Raw genomic sequence first — 23,998 nt, forward strand, 5'->3', positions numbered from 1 at the left:
CATACATGGTTGTTACATCATGCCATTGATGAAATGCAACTCTTGACGTATCCCTTAACAGTTGTTCTCTCTAAATATTATAGATTCATACAGCATGGAAACGGATCCATCGCTCCAACCAGTCCACACCAAACATAATCCCAAACTAAACTAGACCCACCTGTCTACTCCTGGCCAATATCTCTCTGAAACCTTTCCTATTCACATACTTATGTAAGTATCTTTTAAAATTGCCCATATCCACCACTTGCTCAAAAGGCTCATTCCACATGCGAACCACCCTTGGTGGAGAAAATCTACCCCCTCATATCTTTTTTGAATCTCTCTCCTCTCACGTTAAGAGGATCTGCTCTAGTCTTGTAATCATCTGTCCTAGGGAAAAGACACCAACCATTAATGCTGTCTCTACCTCTCTTGATGTTATAAACCTCTATAAGGTCACCTCTCAATCGCCTATGCTCCAAAGTCCCAGTTTTTTCCAGCATTTCTTTAGAAGTCAAAGCTTCCACAGCTGGCAATATCCTGGTTAAACACTCTCTAGCTTAATAATATCTTTCCTAAAACTGGGCAACGAGAACTGGACACAATACTACATAAGAAGCCTCACCAATGTCCTGTACAACCTCGACACGACATTCCAACTCTTATACTCAAAGGACTGAGCATTGAAGACAAGCATGCTCAATGCCTTTTTAACCACCTTGTCTATATGTGACACAAACTTCAAAGAATTATGTACCTGAACCTCTCAGTCCCATTGTTCTACAACACTGCCCAAGATCCTACCATTAATTGTATACGTCCTGCTCATGTTTGTTGTACTGAAATATAATACCGCACATTTATCCAAATTTAACTCCATCTGCCATTTTTTGAGCCCATTGACCCATTTGGATGAAGATCCCTTTGTGATCTTAGAAAATATCCCAATCTGACCTCATCCCATTCGCCAGGCGAGGGGGGAGCAATCGCTCAATGCAGTTTTACTTTCAAGGCATATAAACTCACCAACTGATCAGATCTTACAGTGCAATTCTACCTCTTTCACAATCTCATGAAAGGGTGCATAACATTTCAGAAGTTTAATTATCATTTTCCACATGTACATATGATCAGCTACAAAGGCCCAGGAAGCTAGACTTCAAAACACCAATGCTGTGGGGAGAGGAGACATGGGGCTTTCTATAAGGTGTTGCTTTGCCAGGCCAGGGGATTGAGCCACTGACACTGAGGGATTTTACACAAAGTGCTGACGTTCAGTGTGATGTAGTGTACAGTCCCAAATATTTCACTGGATGAAAAGTCAGCTGTTGTATTTGGAAGACTTCATGCTGTTCAAGTGGCACGGTGGCTCAGTGGTTAGCACTGTAGCCTCACAGCACCAGGATCCCAGGCTCAATTCCAGCCTTGGGCGACTGTCTGCGTGGAGTTTGCACATTTTCCCTGTGTCTACGTGGATTTCCTCCAGTTTCCTCCCACAGTCCAAAGATGCGCAGGTCAGGTGAATTGGCCGTGCTAAATTGCCTGTAGCGTTAGTCATAGGGAAATGGGTCTGCTTGGGTTACTCTTTGAAGGGTCTGTTTCCACACTGTAGGGAATCTAATCAAGCAGCATGGAGCAAGAGCAGGGTGTTCTTGCTGCAATTGTACAGGGTCTTGGTAAAAGCACAACTGGAGGATTGTGTGCAGTTTTCATTATCTGAATGAGATGGGCGGGCAGTATTTCAATTGGATAAATGATGATTCAGTTTATTGATTCAGTGCCTCTCCTCTGGGGCTCGGAGTTTTCTGAAGTTTCCTTCTTCCTCGCTCTTCCTGCCTTGCTGCCTCTCTCTGTCTCAGGGTTTGTTTCTGAGCAGAACACACTGGTGTGTAAGGGATCTGCAGCATAGATGAAGCCTCCCACCCCCACCCATTATTTCAATGGGGTTGACACAGCAAGCACTTGTTAAGTCCGCTCCCCATTCAGGAGACTAAGCAGCAGCACACTGCATGCAAGCCCCTGCACCCCTGTTCGCCCCCACCCCTACCCCCCATCTGTCATCTGCCCCCACCTTCACCCCCAACCTCATCCAACCCCACTCCCCACCCCCACATCCGCCCCAGCCACCCCGCCCCACCATGCATCCCCCCGTCAGCACCCCTTCCCTCTCTGGGACAGCCAGACTGGACACCAACTGCAAGACTGCTGCTGCCCTTGGGGGGTAAGTCTCATAACAGCACGCATACACACGCACGCACACACATGTACACACACGCACACACACGGCCATACACACACACACACACACACACAGCCATACACACACACATACAGCCAAACACACACGTAGCCATTTACACACACATATACAGCCACACACACACATACAGACACACGCATGCACACACATACGGACACACACAGCCACACACACACACACATACGTAGCCATTTACACACACACACACGGAGCCATACACACACACACACGCACACACACACACATGCAGCCATACACACATATGCAGCCATACACACACGCGCAGCCATACACACACATGCAGCTACATACGCACACACATGCAGCCACACATACACACACACATGCAGCCATACATACACACGCAGCCATACACACACACGCAGCCACATACGCACACACATGCAGCCACACACACACACATATGCAGCCATATACACACACACATGCACACACACGTGCAGCCATACACACACACACGCAGCATATATATATATATATACACACACACATGCAGCCATACACAAACACACACACGTAGACACATACATGCAGCCATATATACACAGACATGCAGCCACACACACACGCAACCATACACACACACACGTGCAACCATACACACACATGTGCACAGCCATACACACACATGTACACACACACTTGAGCAACCATATACACACACACATGCACACACACACACGTGTGCAGCCATATACACACATTCACAAAACTTAACTGCAACTTTTTGACAAGTTCTATCTTTGACCTGTACAGGACAATGTTGGTGAGATTGTCTGGAGAAGGGGTGGTTTAGGGTATACCCCTGTGTAGAACTCCAGGGAAAGTGTGGAGTGAGAGAGAGAGAGAGAGAGAGAGAGAGAGAGAGAGAGAGAGAGAGAGAGAGGACGGACGGTCAGTCATTTGGAGATTGTGCCTGGGCTCGCATCGATGTCCAGGACTGTACTCAGCAGCATTTCAGTAAGACAAATTCATTTTTAATCATTGTAAACAAAAAACATGATCAGTGTTGGAAACACCTCTTTGATGTAATGATTCTATCGGGACCTTGAGATCTTCTTCCGATCATCCGAAATTCAGAGAATTAGGTTCATCTGTGCATGGATTTTAGCAAGGTGTTTAATACAATTTCCCATGGTAGACTCATTCAGAAAATAAGGAGGCATGGGATACAGGGAAATTTGGCTGTCTGGACACAGAATTAGCTGGCCCACACAAGACAGAGGGTGGCAGTCGATGGAACATATTCAGCCTGGACCTCGGTGACCAGTGGTGTTCTGCAGAGATCTGTTCTGGGACCTTGTTTTAAAAAATTCTCAAGGTCAGGTTCGTAGGAGAGTAGTCTGACACAGAACAAACGACCAAGAGGCGAGTCTGCTAGAATATGAGCATTTTATTCCCCGCAGCGTCGCCACAACCAGGTCTCATACTTACAACGGGTCTGGCTTATACTCACTCTACGTGTTACCGGAACTGGGAGCCGTCAGTTCTCGTAGAGCGGTTGCCAACAACCCACGCTCGGCGGTTAAACGCAACCCCGGAGCAGACTCGCCGAACTGGAGACTTTTCCAGCTGATATACTCTTTTCCAGATATAAACATTCATGTGAACAGCAGAGCAAGGCTAAAAAACACATTCCATTCTGGTTACATACAGATAAGAAGATTCACACTGGACTAAGCAACACCTCCATTCCGGTTAGATTCACACATGTATTGGGACATAATTTTTAACCGTTTCACCACATTCCACTGCTTGGCCCAATACATGTGTTACATTATGATTCACACATGTATTGGGACATAATTTTACACCACATTCCACTGCTTGGCCCAATACATGTGTTACATTATGCTTAATTCAGTTCAATTCGTTTCAGTTAATTTCAGTTCAGTCAATTCAGTGTAGTTCAATTCAGCTCAGTTCAGGTCTGTTCAGTTCAATTCAATTGTGTTCAATTCAGTTCCGTCCATTTCAATTCAATTTAGCTCAGTTCCATTTTGTTCCGTTCAATTTGATTCACTTCAGTTCCACTCAGTTCAATCCCATTCAATTCTGTTAACTCCGCTTCAGCTTTTTGGACATGCCCACATCCTCCGCTGTACCCCAGGCAAGGGGTTCTTCGGCAGGACTGGGATCCTCTCAAGGGTGGACAGCAGCGACCCTGGGGTTCCTCCGGTCGCCCCCCACCATTTCTCAAACAAACTGCCACGTCATGCCACGGTCCATGCCATCCCGGGACGGTCGGGACCTCCACAGTTTGTTCTTCTGGTTTCTTAGTCTTTTTCCAAAACATTGTTCTGTATCAAAATCTCTCCTCAATTGCGATTGACCCTGCTCGCAGCGCCAAATGTTTTAAAAAATTCTCAAGGTCAGGTTCGTAGGAGAGTAGTCTGACACAGAACAAACGACCAAGAGGCGAGTCTGCTAGAATATGAGCATTTTATTCCCCGCAGCGTCGCCACAACCAGGTCTCATACTTACAACGGGTCTGGCTTATACTCACTCTACGTGTTACCGGAACTGGGAGCCGTCAGTTCTCGTAGAGCGGTTGCCAACAACCCACGCTCGGCGGTTAAACGCAACCCCGGAGCAGACTCGCCGAACTGGAGACTTTTCCAGCTGATATACTCTTTTCCAGATATAAACATTCATGTGAACAGCAGAGCAAGGCTAAAAAACACATTCCATTCTGGTTACATACAGATAAGAAGATTCACACGGGACTAAGCAACACCTCCATTCCGGTTAGATTCACACATGTATTGGGACATAATTTTTAACCGTTTCACCACATTCCACTGCTTGGCCCAATACATGTGTTACATTATGATTCACACATGTATTGGGACATAATTTTACACCACAGACCTCTACTCTTTGTGATTTTTATAAATAACTTGGATGAGGAAGTGGAAGGGTGGGTTAGTGAGTTTGCCAATGGCATGAAGTTTAGTGAAGTTGTGGATAGTGTGGAGAGCTGTTATAGGTTGCAATGGGATATTGACAGGTTGCAGAACTGGGCTGATAAGTGGCCGAATGAGTTCAACCTAGAAAAATATGTGAAATTTATTTTGGAATATTGAATTTGAATGCAGATTATAGGGTTAAAGACAGTGTGGAAGTGTGGAAGAACAGAGGGATCTTGTGGTCCGCCTCAATAGAACTCTCAAAATTGCCACCCAAGTTGATAGGGTTGTTAAGAAGGCATACGGTGTGTTGGCTTTCATTAATGGGGAAATTAAGTTTAAGAGCTGTGAGGTTATGTTGGGGCTCTCTAAAGCCCTGATCAGACCACATTTGGAATATTGTGTTCAGTTCTGGTAACCCCATTATTGGAAGGATGTGGAAGTTTTGGAGAGGGTGCAGTGGAGATTTACCAGGATGCTGCCTGGATTAGAGGACATGTCTTATGAAGGAAGATTGAGGGAGTTTGGGCTTTTCTCATTGGAGTGAGGAAGGATGAGAGGTGACTTGATAGGGGTGTACAAAATAATGAGAGGCATAACCAGAGACATTTCTGAGGGCAGAAATGGCTATCGTGGCGGGGGGGGGGGGGGGGGGGGGGGGCGGGAGAATAATGTTATGGTGATTGGAAAAAGGTTTAGGGGAGATGTCAGAGGTAGGTTCTTTACACAGAGACTGGTGGATGCTTGAAGTGCACTGCCAGCAGTGGTAGTAGAGTCAGATACATTAGGGACGTTTAAGTCACTCTTGGATAGGCACATAGTAAAATGTAGGGTATGTAGGTTAGTTTGATCTTAGAATAGGATAAAAGGTCAGCATAAAACATCGAGGGCTGAAGGGCCTGTACTCTGCTGCACTGTTCTATGTTAAGAACCATGGTAACTATGGTTACTGAATAGCCTGACAGTGAACACCACCACTAGTAAATGTCTCTCAAGCCACAAGCCATTCTGAACCATATTACTGTGCTTTCACTGCCATTGGGTCAATGTCCTGAAGCACCATTCTAATAGCAATCCGGGCCTCCCTACACAATGACTGCAGCCGTGCAATAAGGCAGCTCCCCATTACATTCCCCAGGTCAGGAAGGGATGGATGATAATTGCTGGTCTCGACAACACTGCCCACACATCTTGAATAGATTTAAGAAGAGTTGGTAAGGGACACTAAAGAGACTTTAAGGCCCACTGAAAGACCACATTAGAGGCAAAGAACAAGACAACTGAGGTCTCTGAAAGAGGGCACTCCCTCCCCACCTCCACAGAGGGGAAAGATTGAACCTTTGAAGGGCCAGCACCATTAGTGGAAGCCAGCTTTGCATCTCAGTGTTCCCAAAAGACCCAAAACATGCATTAGGCCTCTCCTTCGTTTCTGCAGGGCCTAATCCTCCAATTGAGGTGGCCACTCCTGATGCCTGAAAAATTAGCCTGACTTGATCTCAAGATGGAGTTTAGTCAGCTGTCCTTGGGACACGAGACACAACGAAATGAGGCCTCCCTGAACTGGTAACATAATTTCTGTTAAAAGATCTGAGCACTTCAGAGATAAAACAAGTCACTGAGCATGTGTGTAGATCAGCTGACAATCTATATTGGTTACTTATTTTAAAGAAAGCAATTCATCAAAGCAATAATCTTATGATTTTCAACAGTTCATAGAATCAGAGTGTAATACAGAAGAGGTCTTTTGTTCATTGTGTCTGTATTGTCAAAACTATACAACTACCTACACTACTCCCACTTTCCCAGACTAGACCCATAGCCTTCAATGTTATGACACCTCAAGGTCTTCCACATACCTTTTAAAGGTTGTGAGGTTCCATACACGTACCACCCTCTGGGAGAAAACGCTTTTCCACAAATCTCCTTAAAACTCCTGCCTTTCAATTTAAAAGATTGCTCCCTTTGTTACAAAACTTATAAAACATTGTGCTTGAACATTGTTATATGAGTACATTTTGATATTTTCTAATCAATCTGCTCAGAGATACCGTTGCACACCAGGAACTTGAACCGAGCCCACTTGACTTGGGAGTAGGGACACTACCAGAGAGTCTACAAGATTTCCATGTGACTGAAGCTTTACATACATTCAACAAATGTCATAATCAGTGAATGAATGTGTTGTTTTGTGGGGACATTTTTATGTTAGAAATATGCTTTATTCATAAAGAAATCTTTATATATATACTGTCACTAAATCAGTTCAGTTCTGTACAGTCTTTGCATATGGAGGAACTAACAAACATTGGAGTTTGACTTGCCCAACAGTTCCTACAACCCAAAGGTATTTCTTACTTATGCAAGATATTATTTAAATATAGTTGAGGCACCGGGAGGGTCTGATAACTGAAAGAACCCCCACTTACCTTCAGCAGGAAGCCCTCAGACAGTGGTCTTTCCCCACCGCACCTTGGCAGCAGCTGCCCCAAGCTTGAGTGTGTCCCTCAGCATGTAGTCCTGGACCTTGGAATGTGCCAGTCTGCAACACTGGATTGGGATCAATCCTTGCTCTGGAAGACCAACAGGTTTCAGACAGACCAAAGAGCGACTTTCACTGATTTGATGATCCTCCTGGTGCAGTCGATGTTTGTCTCATTGTACGTCCCGGGGAACACGCTGTACAGCACAGAGTCCCGCGTCACGGAGCTCAGGATGAACCTGGACACGAGCCATTGCATCTCCCTCCAGACTTCCTTTACAAAGGCACATTCCAGCAGGAGATGTGTGAGAGTCTCAAGCCCCCTGCAGTGCCTTTGAGGGCAGTGTGTTGTGGTGCAGCGACCGGGCGCACATGAGGGATCTGACGGGTAGTGTCTTGGTGCTTGTTGGAAAGTTCTGGTGATCAGACATGCTGGCCAATGACTTTGACAGTCTGCTCAGGGAACCACATGACAGGATCCACCCTGCCTTTTTCTTTCAGGGCCTCGAGGGTGCTACTGCTAACCACTGGGGACTTGTGCTCAAACAGAAATGAAGACAGACAGAGTGTACAGATTACAACCAGAGCAATGAAGGAGCTTGCAATGGTTTCCAGTCCTGAGTGAGCTGCCCCGTGTCTCTGTCAATGTGATTCCGTTAATCACAGACAAGACAGAATGATTCAGCAGCCTGTGGTTAACACGTTTCCTACTCTCCACCCGTTCAATGTGCACATCACATCATGATGGGCCCAAGGTACTTCAGAGTTGCTGGGTGGGGAGTTACCACCCTTTCAGTTGGTGATATAAAATGCTTCCTTCCTCTCACTGAATTAACTTGCGAAATTATCCCCACCTCTGAACAACACAGAGAAACTGTAACCCTTCCTCTGCTGGCTGAACATTAAAGGGAGCTCCCTATCTCACTCAAATACATTGGAAAGCTGCCTCCATAGAAACAGTACAACACAGGAACAGGCTTTTCGGCCTATCCTGTATGTCCAGTCATGATGCTATTCTAAACTGATCCCATTTGCCTGCACATGGTCCATATCCCTCTATTGCTTGTCTGTTCATTTGTCTGTCTAAAACGTTGCTCCATAGTTGATCCCTATTTTTCTCATGCATTTAGTACATTTTTGAATCCATTTAAACACAAGAAACAAATATTTACCATCCCGTTAAAACAACCTATGTTTTATCGCTTTCAAGCTGTAAATACGTCTGTAAATCTCTGAAAGAGAATGACCTGCAATAAATTGATTTTCCTGCTCCCCGGATGCTGCCTGACCTGCTGTGCTTTTCCAGCACCGTTCTAATCTTGACTCTAATCTCCAGCATCTGCAGTGCCCACTTCTGCTGAGCAGTAAACTGATATCGATCGCCATCTATTGGAGGGGTTCCTCGCCTTGTTTATGGAGTTTATGGGGTTTATGGAGACTTCAGAAGGGCGCCCTCTTATGGTGCAGTGGTAGTGTTGTTACTCAAGTCTCATCTGATCCAGAAGTAGACAGTCGCAGGTTGATTTGAAGGGGAAAAAAAACTAATGAAAATGTACTGTGCTTAGACCGTCTGCGAGCGTCCAGAGTTTGGGAAGGTCCCTCTCTCTCCACAAGGATTGGGAAATGAAAAGTGAGTAGGGCGGAAGGGGAGGGGGAGGGGGGAGTTCTCTTGGTGAAGCACTTGCATCTGATCAAGTGTTTAAGCTTAGTTTCTTTCCCATCTGACCTGACCGAACTCGGTTTCCTTTCACAGATGGTAAAAACAATGACTGCAGATGCTGGAAACCAGATTCTGGATCAGTGGTGCTGGAAGAGCACAGCAATTCAGGCAGCATCCGAAAAGCTTCGAAATCGACGTTTCGGGCAAAAGCCCTTCATCAGGAATAAAGGCAGAGAGCCTGAAGCGTGGAGAGATAAGCGAGAGGAGGGTTGGGGTGGGGATAGAGTAGCATAGAGTACAATAGGTCAGTGGGGGAGGAGATGAAGGTGATAGGTCAGGGAGGAGAGGGTGGAGTGGATAGGTGGAAAAGGAGCTGGGCAGGTCGGACAAGTCCGGACAAGTCAAGGGGATCGTGTTGCTGGAGGTTAGAAACTAGGATGAGGTGGGGGAAGGGGAAATGAGGAAGCTGTTGAAATCCACATTGATGCCCTGGGGTTGAAGTGTTCTGAGGCGGAAGATGAGGCGTTCTTCCTCCAGGCGTCTGGTGATGAGGGAGCGGCGGTGGAGGAGGCCCAGGACCTCCATGTCCTCGGCAGAGTGGGAGGGGGAGTTGAAATGTTGGGCCACGGGGTGGTGTGGTTGATTGGTGCAGGTGTCTCAGAGATGTTCCCTAAAGCGCTCTGCTAGGAGGCGCCCAGTCTCCCAAATGTAGAGGAGACCGCATCGGGAGCAACGGATACAATAAATGATATGAGTGGATGTGCAGGTAAAACTTTGATGGATGTGGAAGGCTCCTTTAGGGCCTTGGATGGAGGTGAGGGAGGAGGTGTGGGCACAGGTTTTACAGTTCCTGCGGTGGCAGGGGAAAGTGCCAGGATGGGAGGGTGGGTCGTAGGGGGGCGTGAACCTGACCAGGTAGTCATGGAGGGAACGGTTTTAACCCTACTGCGAATCCTCTTGCAAGGATGCCTGCCTTGAAGAAGTTTTCCTCCTCTCTCTACAAGCATCCATCGAAGTTTTACCTGCACATCCACTCATATCATTTATTGTATCCGTTGCTCCTGATACGGTCTCCTCTACATTGGGGAGACTGGGCGCCTCCTAGCAGAGCGCTTTAGGGAACATCAATGTGGACTTCAACAGCTTGCTCATTTCCCCTTTCCCCACCTCATCCTAGTTTCAAACTTCCAGCAACACGATCCCCTTGACTTGTCCGGACTTGTCCTACCTGCCCAGCTCCTTTTCCACCTATCCACTCCACCCTCTCCTCCCTGACCTATCACCTTCATCTCCTCCCCCACTGACTTATTGTACTCTATGCTACTCTATCCCCACCCCCACCCTCCTCTAGCTTATCTCTCCACGCTTCAGGCTCACTGCCTTTATTCCTGATGAAGGGCTTTTGCCCGAAACGTCGATTTCGAAGCTTTTCGGATGCTGCCTGAACTGCTGTGCTCTTCCGGCACCACTGATCCAGAATTCCTTTCACAGATACCGCCACTCAGTTTGAAAAATACACAGAAAAGGGAATGTATTATTGTGAGAAATGGAGAAGTCCAGATGCCAGTCCCCCACTCTCTTCAGAAGTCAAATGCAACCCAGTTGCCTCGCTCGGAAACCACAACTGAACGCAGACAGTATGAAAGGACAAAACACTCAGCTGGGTGTGGCGAATCAGTCGCTGTTTTGATCGTACGTGAGAAGGAGGGAGGTGTAGATGACCCGAAAATTCCTTGTGAAATTAAGAAAATGTCAAATCTGTAATAAATGACATATTTCATAACCACCGCGCCAATACAATTGCAGGCAGCACAACTGACAACACCAGCATAATGTTGAAATCGACAAAAATCAATACTCACTGATTAAATGCGAAAGATTCGGCAGGTACAGCTGTTAACACCCGAATAATCCAGGTCAACACGTTTAGTTTTCTCTGTGGATTAGGGGATAATTTTAGATTAAACTTCACATCTATAACTATGATGGTATCATAGACTCACACAGTCATAGAGCACGGAAAACCGACCCTTTGGTCCTGAACTAAACTAGTCCTACTGGCTCACATCCCTCCAAACTTTCCTTTTCATGTAATCATCCAACTGCCTTTTAAACGTTGTGGCCGTGTCCTCATCCACCCACTTCCACCGACAGTTCATTCCACACATGAACCACTTTCTGCGTGAAAAAAAGTCTCTTTAAATTTTTCGTCTCCCACTTTCAAAGTACGCCCCCTAGTTTTGAACCTCCCCCATCTTTAGGAAAAAGACCCTTGCCATTCACCTTCTCCGTGCCTCTCACGATTTTATAAACCTCTATAAGGTCACCCCCTCCACCCCTTACCCTCCAGGGAAAAAAAAACATCAGGCCTCTCCCCATAACCCAAACATCCAGTGCTGGCAACATCCTGGTATATCTCTTCTGAGTCTTCTCAAGCTTAATATCCTTCCGAAAACAGGGCGGGCAGTACCGCACACAGTACTCTAGAAGAGGCCTCACCAACATCCTGTACAACTTCAGCATAAGTGTGTCATGGTCTTCTCAAGCTTAATATCCTTCCGAAAACAGGGCGGGCAGTACCGCACACAGTACTCTAGAAGAGGCCTCACCAACATCCTGTACAACTTCAGCATAAGTGTGTCATGGTCCATGTGTGTCAGTCTATGTCTGAACAGGTTATCTAATAATATTTATTAATCTATCGAAAACAATGACATAAAATAAAGACAGCCAAACCCACGTGTTTCTGGCTCTGAGCAGTTGTTCTCTAAGCTGTGGTAGCAGGACTGAGATCATCACAGGGGCGTTCAGTAACACAAGGGGATTGGGAAGGACTTACTGAGTGAGTGTAATTAAAGTTATTACAGATATAATATAAATATTACAGACATAAACCCAAGGAACTGGGGAAATATTTACTGAGCGAGTGCCGAAGAGAGTGTAATTAAGGATATCACAGAATATATTGTACACACCGATATGGGGAGGGAGTCACTGAGTGAGTGTGCGAGGGAGCATGGTTAACAGACACACTCTATAAGCAAGAGGTTGGGTGAATTTACTGGGGGGCTGTAGGAGAACAGGAACAGAGTGCTTTCACTCCATCAGTGATTCTTCACAGGAGTGTCACTATAAAAAGTCATGGTCACTGGGGAAAAAGAATGATTCAGCTGTGAAAGAGTTAAGGGTCCAACAGTCCAGTTTGACAGTTTAGCCTGTGGTTTGAGGTTACTATCCGGAGAGCAAGGGGATGGTGCTGCTGCAAAGAAGCCTGGGCCTGTGTTAGATTAAATCCCATACCTATTCTATATATGTGTGTACAGTCCATTTGAAGTGTAAATGAAAATCGTGGAAGCCGTCAATGAAATACTTGCTCATTGGGTACCATGCTGACGTTACCACACGCTCATTGCCATGAGCACTTCCGTTACTGTCAAAAAACACAGGTTATCACACTCAATCAGAAATACAGGTCTCCAACTCATGCGTTTCTACTGCTTGAGGTCCAGTTCCTGTGGTGTCGGAGATATGTGCAGACAAACAAGTCATCGCTTTCAGCTCCCCATCCTTTGGCTTCTCGTGCATTACTGTACCCGCCTCTCTGGTAAGTGCTTTAATCGACGTTCACCACGAAAGCAATGCTCCATCAAATGCCCCTTGATTCCGTATGACAGGCTGGCTGGCGGTATTTCCTCGGGACTGAAGTTTCACCACTCTCTCTCTCTCTCATCCAGCGAGTGTGAGATCATTGAGATTCCTCTCTCATTAACTGGGCCCTCCAGTATCCTGCTTCCTTGTCACAATCTATGCCTTCAGTTCACGTTTGAAAGGATGGGAGGCTATCTCTCTGAAACATACATGATTAGATTAGATTAGATTAGATTACTTACAGTGTGGAAACATGCCCTTCGGCCCAACAAGTCCACACCGCCCCACCGAAGCGCAACCCACCCATACCCCTACATGTACCCCTTACCTAACACTACGGGCAATTTAGCACGGCCAATTCATCTGACCTGCACATCTTTGGACTGTGGGAGGAAACCGGAGCACCCGGAGGTAAACCCACGCAGACACGGGGAGAACGTGCAAACTCCACACAGTCAGTCGCCTGAGGCGGGAATTGAACCCGGGTCTCCGGCGCTGTGAGGCAGAGGGGCTTGACAGGGTAAATGCTGAGAGGATGTTTCCGGTCATGGGAGGTTCTGGGCCCGGAGGGTGTCTACTTAGAATAAAGAGGCACCAGTTTGCGACTGAGTGAGGAGGAATTTATTCTCTCAGAGGGCTCTGAGTCTTTGGAACTCAGTGCCGCAGAGAGCTGTGGGGGCAGTGTCCCTTGGGTATATTTAAGGCTGAGATAGATGTTTCCTTGATCAGTCGGGAAGACAAGGATTTATGGGGAAAAGGCGGGAAAGTGGATGTGAGACGTGTGATATGAGCCATGATCCTATTGAATGACTCCTGTTCCTTGTATGGTGCTTTTTGTTTGGGTGAGAAATTGTTTATTAATCACAGTTTCCTTAGAGTATTATGCTTATTTGCCCTTCTTGGCTCTGATCTTCCTCAAATAGAATTCCAGCTCCTTTCCTTCAAGGATGTAGCCATCAGCTCTGCCACACTGGCCAGGTCTTGAGGCTATGCAACCGAGCAGTTTACCCTGTTGGAATTGCTCTTCAAGCAGCGGGCTGATTTTTGCATTTTTTCTGCGATCCTCGTATTTCTTCTGAATTTTCTTTGACCTCTTCTTGTTCAAAATTTCTTCTTCTTCAGGGGTCAGCTTGGCACCTTTCTTCCGGCCGAGTGGAAGCGCAAAGTGAGATTCATACCACTGTCTGAAGGGAGTACTGTCGATTAGAACGATACAGTTTTTGACTAATGTTTTTGTTCTAACCAGTTCGTTGTTTGAGGCATTGTACACCACATCAATGATCCTCGTTTTTCGTGTGCAACATTCAGAACCCCAAGAGAAGTTCCCAGCATCCAACCTCAGTGCCCGGTACTTTTTATTACCGCCACGGACTCTCACTGTGTGAATACGGCGTGGACCAATCTTTGTAGTTGCAGGAGGACGACCAAGTTCATATTTTCTTTTTTTATGATATGGCTTCCTTTTGCCCCCGGTCTTGCGACGCTTGTGCCAATTGTTCCGGGAAATACCCATTTCCAAGCACCGAGGGGAAAGAGCGTGTATGGTGGTTTAATGTGGCCGGAAACCTGATTTAGCCTGGGAGTAGTAATGAGTCTGCGAGGATTTGAATGCGCCGATGATTCAACACTAAGGTGTAAAATGTTACCTTGTGTGTTATATCGAAGTCAGACAGCGTCAGACTGGGCATATTTTTGGTGATTAACATTCTTCTATCTGTCAGATTTGGTGAGAATCCCGTTTCAGAACTTTGACGAGGGTACTCCCACGGCTGCGGGGCCAGTCAGCTATGGAAAGGCAAAGTTGCATCACAGGTTACTACACCATCTTGATCTCTCCCTTCTCCCGACGCTGTCTGGAACCGTTACGTGGTGCAATGCAGCTGCCTACTTTGGTTAAGGGTTGGAAATGAATTATAAAGAAGTTAAATCACACTTGGTCCAACCGGGTAAAACCTATAACAGCAATCACTGGAGAGACTCCGCGGTTCTGGCACCATTTATGGAGACAGAAACAGAGAGTCCAGTTCCCGGAACCGTTCGATCTGCTTCCTCTCCCAGCGGCTCCGGGTCTGAGGAGAGAAATCCGAGTTGACGTTTCGGGTCCAGTGACCCATCTTCAGAACCGTGTGGTTATCACGGGGCGCTTTTAGTTTTGAACCGGAGGAACATGTATCTCACGCTGGTTCTCAGATGCAATATTAGGATCCTCTTTTCATTTGTCATGATGTGGAGGAGCCGGTGTTGGACTGGGGTGGACAAAGTTAAAAATCCCACAACACCAGGTTATAGCCCAACAGGTTTAATTAGAAGCACACTAGCTTTCGGAGTGACGTTCCTTCATCAGGTGGTTGTGGAGTATAAAACACAGAGTTTATCGCAAAAGTTTACCGTCTGATGTAACTGCAATTATATATTGAAAAGACCCGGATTGTTTGTTAAGTCTCTCATCTTTTAGAATGACCGTGTTGGTTTCAGTTCTTTCATATGTAAATTCCAGAACTTCTTAAAAGTTTTCGTTCGTGAAAGCGTTGTGAAAGTGGGGAGAGTATTGACAATCTTCAAAAGGGCATTAACAGCATGAAAACATGCCCGAAACGTCGATTCTCCTGCTCCCTGGATGCTGCCTGACCTGCTGCGCTTTTCCAGCAACACATTTTCAGCTCTGATCGCCAGCATCTGCAGACCTCACTTTCTCCTGAAAACATCCAGAGCCGGGTGACGGATGAGTTTCCTTGCAGTTTGTAAATATTCAGGTCAGTCAGAGGGACACGGAGAGGGTTTGTAAAGTATAGGATGCCCCTTAAAAGGAAGCGGTTCCAGCGGTGAGGTGGGTAACTCAGTGCATTGAGGCCACGTTCATGTCTCTCCCAAGCGAAGCGCTGTTTTACTTTGCAAATGAGGTCAGTGAGCTGGGATTGCGAAACAAATAGTGTTATTTTTATGCCACTTCGTGAATAGAGTGGAGTTGAAGAGGAATGTTTCCCCCCCACCGAGGAGCCTGGAATTCTGACAAAAGAATAATGCAGATGCTGGAAATTAGAAACAGAAGCAGAAACTGTTGGAGAAACTCAGCAGGTCCTGCAGCGTCTGTGGAGAGAGAAAGTAGATTTAATGGCGCTTCAGAACTCAATGTCTGAAAGTTTTGTGTGTCCGTGCTAACTACAGTCCGCCTCTAAACGCTCCCATATCCAAACACTACCATACCCTACCACCTCCCCTTAACAAACACTGCACCTTGGGGCCGCACAGTGGCACAGCAGTTAGCACTGCTGTCTCACAGCCCCAGAGACTCGGGTTCAATTGCCGCCTCAGGTTAACAGTCCAGGTTAAGGTGAATTGGCCACGCTAAATTGGTCGTAGTGTTAGGTGAAGGGGTAAATGTAGGGGAGTGGGTCTGGGTGGGCCTGTTTCCACACTGTAGGGAATCTAATCTCGCTGCACGTGTGAAATGATCAGCAACTTCAACCTCTTAGTGCTCACGGTGATACCAATCAGTAAGACTCCAGGTAGAGCAGAGGAACCTAGGAGTTCAGATACACAACCCTTTGAAATTTGTGTCACATATAGACAGGGTGTTTGAAAAGGCGTTTACCACGCTTGCCTTCATTGCTCAGTCCATTGAGTATAGCAGTTGGGATGAAATGTTGATGTTGGACTATAACCTGGTGTTGTGTGATTTCTAACTTTGTACACCCCAGTCCAACGCCGGCATCTCCGAATCATGATGTTGTCCAGGCCACTGGTGAGACCTCCTCAGGAATACCGTGTCCAGTTCTGGTCGCCCAGGTAAAGGAAGGAAATCATTAAGCTGGAGATGTTTAGAGGAGATCACCAGGATGTTGCCGGGTGTGGAAGGTTTGAGTTATAAAGTTTGATTAGATGATCTAGGCTGCTTAGTTCTGGAGCATCTGAGGTTGAGAGGCGACCTTTGAAAAGTTTATACAATAATAAGAGGCATGGGTAGAGTTAATGGTTGTTGTCTTTTCCCGAGGATGGGGGATTATGGGTCACATTTTTAAGGTGAAAGAAGAGATATAAAAAAAATTAGGGCAAAAGGTTTTGCACAAAGCGGGGTTCGTGTATGGAATGACTTTCTGAGGGAGTGGTGGATGTGGGTGCAATTGCAATGTGTAACATAAAGGATAAATACAGGGATGGGGAAGGATAGGAGGATTATAGGCTAGGAGCAGGTAGGTGGGACTAGTTTAGTTTAGGATTATGTTCTGCTTGGCCCGAAGGATCTGTTTCCTGGCTGTCTATCTATGACTCTGTGGCAGAGAAACCGACAAAGCGTTTCAGGTTAGGTGTCTTTGTTCGGGCGCGGTTTTACATTCAGTGAAATAATAGTTTCCAATTAACGTGGATTCTCGGTCCAAAAAAATCTAATTCTGTGCCATTTAATGCTCTATTTGTTTTGATGATTGATTTATAATGTTTTATAACCTGCTCCCGTCTTGGGGGAATATTGAAAGTGCTCGTTCCTTTCTGACACTGATGTGTTTTGATCTTGTTGCAGCCTCTGGAAGCGGTGTTACCCTGAGTGTCCCTCAGAGAGAAGTGAAGGGGACCGTGGGCCAGCCTGTCAATCTCTCTGTCTCCTATGTCACACTCACACCCTACTCCACATTGAGGATCCAGTGGCGTTTATTCCCCGAAAATACTCCATTCGTGACCCTAAGCCGATCAAACTGCTCTCCAGGCCCTGTCACACCCCGGTATAACTGTTCAGATCACCGGGTAACACGGCCTTCCTACCGGCACCGGGTTCACCTCGACCCAGACACTGGATCCTTGTGGCTGCGGGATTTTCAATCCGATGACAGCGGCGTGTATGTGATATCAGTTTCTCGTGATGGTATGAACACAACTACTGAAGGGAATGTGACTTTAACCGTTTATAGCGAGACAGGTAAGAGTTTACAATCTTTTATCACTTTATTCTTGGCTGTTCTTTCCAGCAAAGGCAACCTGTCTTTTTCCCTCTTAACTCAATAGGAAGATAAGACGTAGGTGCGGAATCCGGCCATTCGGCCCATTCAAACTGCTCTGCCATTCAATCAGCTCCTGGCTGATCTGATGATCCTCAACTCCACTTTCTTGTTTTTCCCCACAATCCTCAACTCTTTTACTGGTTAAAAATATCTATCTCAGCCTTGAATATACTGAATGACCCAGTCTCCACACCTCTCTGTGATACAGAATCACTGCGCTCTGAGAGAGGAAAAGCCTCCTCATCTCTGTCAATTGTGACCCCTTACTCTGAGGCTGTGCCTCTCATGCTAGACTTTCTCACACATGGAGTACAGGATTAACCTGCTCAACCTCACCTCATAAGACAATCCTTCCATACCTGGTGAATATTCCCTGTTCTGCCTTCAAGTCCAGTATGTCTTCCCTCAGATAAGGAGACGAGAGCCGTTCACGGTATTCCAATTGTGCTCTGGGGAGTGCTTTGTGTAGCTTGAGCCACTCCGCTCCTTTTGAAGGGTCCAGATGAAGAGTCCTGACCCAATCCATTGCCTCTCCTGCTCCTCTGGTACTGCCTGACCTGCTGTGCTTTTTCCAGCTCCACACTTTATCACCTCTGCGATACTATTGATAGTGATGTTGTCCTCTGCCATTTTCTGCTCTCTGTTATTATTTTCCTCACCTTGTTCTCTCTGGAGCCAACATCTACTGGTAACGCTATCTTCATTTTCACATATTTGAAGTAACACTTACTGTCCCTTTACTTGCTGGGTTTCCCCTGTAGTTTATTTTCTCACTATTACTTTTTGTCCTTTTTTTGTAGGTTTTAAAACATTCCTAATCCTCTGATTTACCACTAATATTTGCCACATTGGCGATTTTTCTTTCCATTTGATACTGAACATTCTCAGTTGGTTTGTTCTCTTGCTAGGATTCTTCTTCCTCACTTTATTGTAAGTCACAATTTTAAAAAAAAAAATGTCATTGTTCATCAACCTTGTATTTTTTGCTGAACTCCTCTTCCACGCCACTCCAGGCAACATGACCCTAATTTCCATCTAATTACACTTATTTACATTTTGCACAGCTGTTTCTGACCCACGTTTGTCACACTCAGACGAAATGCTGTATTCTACCATGTTATAGTCACTGATCCCTGAAGGATATTTCACCAAGATCGTTAAACATTACCTGAAATAAAACTGGCCTGATCCCTGGTTGGATCCACAATATATTCTTCTCAGAAACTAACCTGAAAACACACTGCGAATATTTCCTCATGGCTATCTCTGCCAATTTGATTTTAAAAACTGTTTGAAGATTAAAGTCACCCATGTTTGCATTGTCCCTGTCATTTGGAAGTAAGCTGCATAATGGCAATACTTTCTATATCATTGTATTACCTGCTCACTCTGTTAGGGTTGTTGTAACTGTCAGAAATCTTATTGCAGATAATATGATTACGACTCCACTAGTCAGCAGCTGTAAGCAGCCAATGACCAGCAGACAACACTCCGACCAAGGAGTCATTCTGCTGCTCCGAGTGAGCACCTTAAGTTTTGTCGCTGTGCTTGGGGCTTCTCTGTACTGGTGTGTGAGCCGGAGATGCAGAGAGAAATATCAGCGAGAGCTTTGAGGTCTGATACAATCAAAATAACTTCTCCTCAATGTTGAGACCAAACTGACGAGTTATTTGACCTGTTACTAATGGATATTTGCACAGCGATCCAGACTATGGAGTTGATGGCATTCTATTTGTTCCATCTTACATAATCGATTTCACAAAATTACATCAGCTTTTCGAGTGTCAATGAAAATGTTTGTGAATACACAGCAGGTCAGTCAGTACCTGTGAAGGAAAATGACTGATGGCTGGAATTGTCATCAAGATTCTCCCAAACCTCCCAGTTAACTTCTAGAGAATCCCAGAGAAATGGATGGAATAATGGTAGGTTTCTGTCAGTACAGCAGAATGGGAGTGCAGTATCCTGACAACTACCACACACACAACTATTCACACACACAAATACCATTCTGCCCCCCCACCCCCACACCACACAGATAAAAATCACACAGCTCCAGGTTATAGTCCAACAGGTTTATTTGGAAGTACTAGCTTTCAGAATGCTGTCCCTTCAGCAGGTAGCTGTGGAGCAGGATCACAAGACACCAAATTTATTGCGAAAGATCACAGTGTCATGCAATTCAAACTGAGATTGCTTTTAAGTCTTTCATCTTTTAGAATGGGTTGCAGATATCAGCTCATCAATATGTAAATTCCAGAACTTCTTTCAAATCACATTCTCAAGATAACTTAGTTTCATAAAAATGGTTTATTTGGAACAACACTCTGAAAGCTAGCCTTTCCGAATAAACCCGTTGGACTATATCCTGGTGTTGTGTAATTTTTAACTTTTTAATCCTTTTAAGTTTGTTTTAAATTTAAATTTTAATCCTGCTCCACTGAATTCATCTCCACATACCTTGATACTGTCCTAGCCCCCCGGTCCAGGAACTCTCCGCATACATTTGGGACACCACCCACCTCCTCCATGACTTTTGTTTCTCCGGCCCCCAATGCCTCATCTCATCATGGACATCTAGTCCCTATACACTCCATCTGCCATAACCAGGGCCTCCAAGCCCTCCATTTCTTCCTCTCCCGATGTCCCCAACAGTACCCTTCCACTGACACTCTTATTCATTTGGCTGAACTGGTCTTCACCCTTAACAATTTCTCCTTCAAATCCTCCCACTTCCTCTAGACCAAAGGGGTAGCCATGGGCACCCGTATGGGCCCCAGCTATGCCTGTCTCTTTGTCAGCTACGCAGAACAGTCCATCTTCTGTAGTTACACCAGCACCACTCCCCACCTATTCCTCTGCTACATTGATGACTACATTGGCGCCACCTTGTGCTCCCACGAGGAGGTTGAGCAGTTCATCAACTTCACCAACACATTCCACCCGGACCTTAAATTCACCTGGACCATCTCTGACACCTCCCTCCCCTTCCTGCAACTATCTCCATCAACAATGACTGACTCAACACTGACATTTTTTACAAACCTACTGACTCCCACAGCTACCTGGATTACACCTCTTCCCACCTACCTCCTACAAAAATGCCATCCCGTATACCCAATTCCTCTGCCTCTGCTGTATCTGCTCCCAGGAGGACCAGTTCCACCACAGAACACACCAGATGGCCTCCTTCTTTAAAGACCATAATTTTCCCTCCCACGTGGTTGAAGATCCCCTCCAAGGCATCTCATCCATGTCCCGCACCTCTGCCCTTGAACCTCACCCTCCAACCACAACAAGGACAGAACCCCCTGGTACTCACCTTCCACCCCACCAATCTCTACATAAATCGCATCATCTGCCGACCTTTCTGCCGCCTCCAAATGGACCCCACTACAAGGGATATATTTCCCTCCCTACCCCTATTTGCTTTCCACAAAGACTACCTCCACGACTACCTCCTCAGGTCCACGCCTCCCCAACAACCTACCCTCCCTTCCTGGCACCTTCCCCTGCCACCGCAGGAATTGCAAAACCTGCGCCCACACCTCCCCCCTCACCATCATCCAAGGCCCCAAAGGAGCCTTCCATATCCATCAAAGTTTCACTTGCACTTCCACATTTGTCATTTACTGTATCCGTTGCTCCCGATGCGGTCTCCTCTACATTGGGGAGACAGGACGCCTATTCGCAGAGCACTTTAGAGAACATCTCTGGGACACCCACACCAATAAACCCCACCGCCCTGTGGCCGAACATTTAAACTCTCCCTCCCACTCTGCCGAGGATATGCAGGTCCTGGGCCTCCTCCACCACTGCTCCCTCACCAACTGAAACCTGGAGGAAGAACACCTCATCTTCCGCCTTGGGACCCTTCAACCCCATGGCATCAATGTGGACTTCACCAGTTTCCTCATTTCTGCTCCCCCCCCACTTTACCTTCATTCCAACCTTCCAGCTTATGACCTGTCTCACCTGTCAATCTTCCTTCCAACCATCTGTTCCACCGTCCTCTCCAACCTATCACCTTTACCCACACCTCCATCCTCCTATTGCACTCTCAGCTGCCTTCTCCCCAACCCCACCACCTTCTCATTTATCTATCCACCCCCGAGGCTTCCAGCCTCATTCCTCATGAAGGGCTTCTGCCCGAAATGTCAATTTTCCTGCTTTGCGGATGCTACTCAACTTGCTGTGCTTTTCCAGCACCACTCTAATCTGGACTCTAATCTCCAGCATCTGCAGTACTCACTTCCAACTGTCTGGTTTTTAACTTTGTCCACCCCAATCCAACACTGGCTCCTAAAGTGACATCTTATCTCAGCTAATGCATTAAAGGTGTGAGGTTAGAGGCTGTCTGTAGCCCTATCTTGAGTCAGAGTGGTTCTATTCCAAAGTAGGAGTTTATAAAATGTAACATGGATTGACTACACGCAGATTGTTGATAAGGTGTATGTGTGGGTGTGAGTGTGGTGTGTGTGTGTATGTGTGTGCATCTGAGAGACAGCGTGTATGAGAGAGGGTCTGTGTGAGTGTGTGAGCACTACACACACACATGCATGTACACACACTCCACATACACAACACTAGACTGGCATCTCCAGGTTTGCATAATGAGTGAAGTCTCTGACTAAATTATAAACTCCATTTGACTGTGAAGAGCTTGCTGGGTTATATTGTCAAGTCAGTACATTTCCAAACCCTCAAAGAATGCCCTTTCCTCCCAGCACCTCTCCATCTCCATGTCCTGCATCTGACTCAATACGGACATCTATTTCAAAGTCAATGACTCCTGCAGCTGCCTGGATTACATTTCCATCTCCCACAACCACACCCATAAAAACATGATCCCATCCATCTCCACCGTAGCTGCTCCCATGGAGAGCAATTCCATTCCAGGATACCCCAGATGGCCTTCGATTTCTAGGACCACAATTTTCCCTCCCCTTTAATCAACAATGCCCTCCAATGCATCTCCTCCACTTGTCGCCCCTCCATCCTCAAACCCCACTCCCTAACCACAACAAAGATCAAACCCCCATTCTCACTGATCTCCAGATATAGCACATTATACTCTGCCATTTCTGCCTCCTATAGTCAGACCCGACCACCAGAGACATATTTCCCTCCCCACACCTATCTGCATTCCACAAAGACTATTCTCCCCCACCAACCCACCTTCCACACCCAGTACCTTCCTTTGCCGCCTCAAGAGGTATAAAACCTGTGCCCACATCTCACCCCTCCCCTCTGTCCCAGGTCCCAAAAGTTCATTTCACATCCGAAAGAGATTTTCCTGCATGTCCACCCACCTAATCTACTGTGTCCGTTGCTCTCAATGTGGTCTCCTCCACATTGGGGAGACAGGACACCAACTCGCAGAACGTTTCAGGGAACATCTCTGGAAAACACATACCCAACAACTTCACTGCCCTGTAGCTGATACTTCAACTTCCTCTCCCACCACACCCCCCCAACACAAGGACAATGATCGTGTCATTTTAACCTGACTCATTTTTGTTCATTCTATTCAAACCTACAGTGTGATCACAGGTGATTGATCCTGTCTATTGGTTATTGTTATTTAGGTGTCGAGCTTACAAAGTATCAGAGCCTTGGTTTTGCGATTGGCCATTTGGAAAAATGGGAACCTTGGCCACATTCAGTTTTTATTGTTGTCCTCTGTATTGTTGCTTTGATGCCAGGAATATGTGCAGTGAAATAAACCATCTATTTGAATTCACCAGCGTTGCCTTTTGCTCAGTTATTTTATGTGCATTTCTGGTAAGTTCATCGACACTTACCATGAAAGAGATCCTTTTCGAAGTTTTGAGACAGTTGACAGTGTTTATTCAGAGCGGAGATTCAGTCACTCACTCCCATGCAGTGAATGAAGCTGAACTCAGGTTGTAAGATCATTGTTGACTGGAAACGTTAATTCTGGTTCTCTCTCCATAGGCAAACCCGCTGGGTTTCTCCAGTACTCTCCTTTTCTAGTTCAGGTTTCCACCATCTGTAATGGTTTGATTTATCTCCATTTATAAGATC

General features: G+C 46.1%; 1 protein-coding gene and 1 pseudogene across 2 annotated transcripts; one reads left to right on the forward strand and one right to left on the reverse strand.

Annotated features, from left to right (window-relative positions):
• Positions 1-12,839: 12,839 nt before the first annotated feature.
• LOC148140476 (uncharacterized) lies at positions 12,840-23,693 on the forward strand. Of its 2 annotated transcripts, none has more exons than XM_087979417.1 (3): positions 12,840-12,915; positions 17,476-17,868; positions 19,379-23,693. In XM_087979417.1, the coding sequence occupies exons 1-3, from the start codon at positions 12,840-12,842 to the stop codon at positions 19,561-19,563; spliced, it is 654 nt and encodes a 217-aa protein (XP_087835543.1). In that variant the 3' UTR covers positions 19,564-23,693. The 2 variants fall into 2 exon arrangements, with proteins under 2 accessions (XP_087835543.1, XP_087835544.1); XM_087979418.1 differs by lacking the exon at positions 12,840-12,915 and adding an exon at positions 14,974-15,712.
• LOC148140477 (small ribosomal subunit protein eS8 pseudogene) lies at positions 13,791-14,487 on the reverse strand (annotated as a pseudogene).
• Positions 23,694-23,998: the final 305 nt, after the last annotated feature.

The sequence above is a fragment of the Chiloscyllium plagiosum genome, unplaced genomic scaffold (genome assembly GCF_037043375.1).
Source record: "Chiloscyllium plagiosum isolate Xiang-an unplaced genomic scaffold, Cpla_swu_hap1 HiC_scaffold_35, whole genome shotgun sequence".
NCBI lineage: Eukaryota > Metazoa > Chordata > Chondrichthyes > Orectolobiformes > Hemiscylliidae > Chiloscyllium > Chiloscyllium plagiosum.